The sequence below is a fragment of the Carya illinoinensis genome, chromosome 8, assembly GCF_018687715.1.
Source record: "Carya illinoinensis cultivar Pawnee chromosome 8, C.illinoinensisPawnee_v1, whole genome shotgun sequence".
NCBI lineage: Eukaryota > Viridiplantae > Streptophyta > Magnoliopsida > Fagales > Juglandaceae > Carya > Carya illinoinensis.
In genome coordinates this window covers 13,409,229-13,413,055 of record NC_056759.1, presented here as the reverse complement: position 1 = coordinate 13,413,055, position 3,827 = coordinate 13,409,229, and the positions used below count along the sequence as shown (strand labels likewise).

General features: G+C 35.2%; 1 protein-coding gene across 1 annotated transcript; it reads right to left on the bottom strand.

Moving 5' to 3' along the window:
• Positions 1–2,503: 2,503 nt before the first annotated feature.
• LOC122317888 (glutaredoxin-C13-like) lies at positions 2,504–3,520 on the bottom strand. Its single transcript, XM_043134938.1, has one exon. It carries the CDS (start codon positions 2,976–2,978, stop codon positions 2,673–2,675), a length of 306 nt encoding a protein of 101 aa, XP_042990872.1. The 5' UTR covers positions 2,979–3,520; the 3' UTR covers positions 2,504–2,672.
• Positions 3,521–3,827: the final 307 nt, after the last annotated feature.

Below are 3,827 nucleotides of genomic sequence, written 5' to 3'. Positions count from 1 at the left end.
AAGTAACATTGCTTAAAAAGAAATCATAAAATTTTATCAAGTAGTTCTTTGTCTTTTAATGTGATGTATCTTGAGAGGACCAACTATATATACTTTGAAAAGAAAAAAATGTGTTTAGATTAAGTTGTAACAATGTACCCACAACTTAGAGGGGTGTCAATTTGTGTTTGCAGTCATATTCGTATTGTGTCAAATCATATGAAGGGGTTGTTTAATAATTCTTGATATGATCCATTTAAATTGTTTAAACCTATTTCAATTCATTTAATCTGCTTCAACCCATTTAACTCGTTTCATATGAAGGGGTTGAGCTAACTCGTTTATTTAATATAATTTTCATATATAATACACATGATAACTAAATAAAATCATTTACAATTACAATTAGATTTACGATAAAATATTTTATTGCCGACATCAAACCAATAGCGTAAAAGAAATTATAATTTTATAAAATAAAATTATATATTAACAAAATAAAAGCTTGAGATACTAAGTAGTTAATTACTAATATTAATATTACATCTCAATAACAAAAGAGTACATATAAATTAAACATTTATAAAATTTAAAATTAGAATATATTTGTGTCATGCAAGTTGATTGGAGGTTTCGCGAATTGAATTGCTATTTATTAATAATATTTTATCAATTTAATTCGTTTCGATGCCAAATTTAGTAATTTCGTATAGATAGAGAAGTTGGAGTACTCATTGGGGAAAGTCCGCTATGACATATACAGAGACCATCCTACTATACTTTTGTCGTCTTCAATTCCTTCCTCCCAGCCGAGGAAAAAATATCTGTGTCTAAACGGTTTGAAAGAGAAAGAATACATGCATGGAGTTTGTGTCAGCCCAGATTGGTGGGTTAAACAAAGGCACGGGAAGGTACAAATCGACCACTTGTTCCTCATTTCTTGACAACAAATGTAACTTCACAAACGTCACATATCGATTTCTCCTGAAGAATTTTTCTCGATTAAGATTGATGATGACTGATCAGCAAAAGTCAAGAAGTATTTTGGTTTGGTTGGATTCTTTGAGTCAGACCGCACATGGATGATATTCTTTTCTTTAGTTTCTTAGCCACATTTGTTTGTTTTCTTTCATCTTTGGCATTGCTAAGAGAATATAATATCCCAGATGTTAATGGCCATCCAAACCTACCAGAAAATGCAAATGCTTTTCTTTTTTTGCCCTAACTTTTCAGTGCCTGTCCTAGCTCAACCTAAATGTACACAAATATTCTTTTTCAGTTCACATATTATTGTTTGTGTAGTTATGTAATCGACAAATTAAACTAGCTCCAGGTTTTCACACTCTCAGACTTTTCTTTAGTAAAGATGAGAATGATTTTGCCACTTTCATTATTCCATTTGATACAGTGAAGAATACTTGAGCTGATGAGAATATCTTTTAGCGGGGGTTAAAAAACTAGAATGGAACTTAATCGCAAGATTATGCTTATATCCATCTCAAAAGAGACTGGTATTTTTTACTGATGTATGTAGCCCCTATAACTTGATTACTAAATCCAGGTTTCTGAGATAATGTGGAAGAATATTCCATCCCTCCCCCCCCCCCCCCCCCCCCCCCCCCCCAGCAACCTCTCTCTCTCTCTCTCTCTCCCCGTTTGGATATTCCATACTTTGCTAGAGTAGTACAAGGGGCAATGAGAAAGGGAAACTAATGAAGATTTTAGCTACCCCACTCTGATGATACATAGTACAAATAGTTTTACCATAGTGATGGGTCCAGGTTTTTTGTGACTACACTGACGATAGTCACTTGACTAATGTTACATAACTAAGGGAATGAAAGGTAGAACAATTTAAAGGTTTAAAGTGGGGGAAAAGGCAAGGAATGGAATACTATTCTTTACCAAAAAGTTGAAAAATCAATGGCAGCACAGTATAGAAAGTTAAGAATTTTTATTTTTGGACTTTCACGTATGGAGGAATGCAATAAGGATTTCAAAAGTTAGATTCTCTCCCTCCCAGAAATATTTTTATTTTTGGGAAATTGTTATAATTGACACAAATTTTCTTTTGCTTGCATAACCCCTCCTCCTCTTCAATTATTGCCGGTGCTAAAAAATATATCACTGAGTTTCTATGCAGGACCCTGTTACACACGCACTCAAACAGATGTAAGTTCTCTGGAAATTGATGAAGTAAAAATGCCTATGGCTTCTGTGCTGCTGGAACTTTTGATACATGTTGAGATGATTATGTTGAAATGCTTATGGAAATACTTCTATGCACTATAAAGGGGATCCTGAGACTGATGTACAACTCTCAAGGGCTGTTGATTTCCAGGGCTGTTATATATATCAAAGTTCCCTCTGTTAGGACCAGGACTACATACTCCCTTCTGTTGGTCATAATAGGAAGTGAATTACTTGCTTTGCAGTCAAACAGGGAAGCAGAGAACAACTGTCAAGTCTCAACTCCAAAAATTACATTCAAGTTAAATTGCATAAAGCACTTGAAAACAGAGTGTACTTAAAAGTCAACTTCATTAAGAATAGGAAACATATTACACACTATAGGTAATCAAATGCTACACAGTACTTCACACAAACACTACAAATATAATTCCATATGGCGCTTGATGCACTACTAGTTTGAGCCAAATTTATTGTTCTGACAAGCTGTTGGAGTAGTAAATTTAGGATAAAGCTTCATAAGGCTTCAGTAATAAACTCAACGAGCCTTTTAAATGGAGGGACATGACTTCATTGGTAGATCCTATCAACGTTCCTCCAATGAATACAGCTGGTACAGGTGCATTACAACCCAACCTCATGAGAGCTTTCTCCATTTCCCTGCCTTCAGGGTCTTGGTCAATCTCATGAATTGTGGGCCTCACCCTGAGCTCAGAAAATAGAATTTTGACTGCATAACACATGCAACAGGAGCTTTTGCTGAATATCACTATCCCATTCTCTGAAGCCAATCTTGTAACCTTGTCCATCTTGACAATCCCGATCTTAATAAGTTTGGAAATCTTGTTTGAAGATAGGAACTGGTACCGGACAAACCGTGTCTAATCTTCAAGAGTTCATAGGTTGCCTTTGAGTTTCTTAAAACCTTAAAACAATGGATTGAACCCGAACTGAATTCAATCCAATGGTTATATTGGTTTGGCTTTATGAGGAGGAGAACTGGGTTAACTCAGCAATAAAAAAAAAAAAAAGGAGGAGAACTGGGTTATAGAGAAAAGTGTTTGAAGCTTAAGGTTGTTTGAATTTTGAGCTCTTATGCTAGACTATTTATAGGGACAGGTTAGGTGGGCTGCTTTTGCTGAACAAGAACATTTCAAAAGCAGAAGTGCTTTGTTTAGATGCCCAGACTAATAAATAAACTTTCTAAAATAAAGACTACTGTTTTTCTATTTCTTCGACATGAGACTACTGTATTTTCAATAGGGGTATAACAAGTTGGCAGACATATTTTCTACACACATATAACTCAACTTATTCGACTCGCATGAATATATAGCCATATGATAAACAGAATTTTGTTACTCTTGTCATGATAGATGGATGGGAGCTATACAAGCTAGAAGTGGGAGACGTGTATGGCTACTGACCATTTCTTCAGCTTTTTGCAGATTTTCTGTAAACAAGAATACTGTCGATCAAGACACAACAAAAGTTGAAAGTTCTATGGGGCTAGTCAATGTATACTAGATTCTTATAACCACTCTCTTGGAGTTCTCGTGCATAAAGATTGCGAATGGATGGGCTTTCAGTGGCTGCGATTCTTCCTGTTGTACCCACCAACTTGCATGATTCTTTTTCACACGCTAGCATGTCATTAC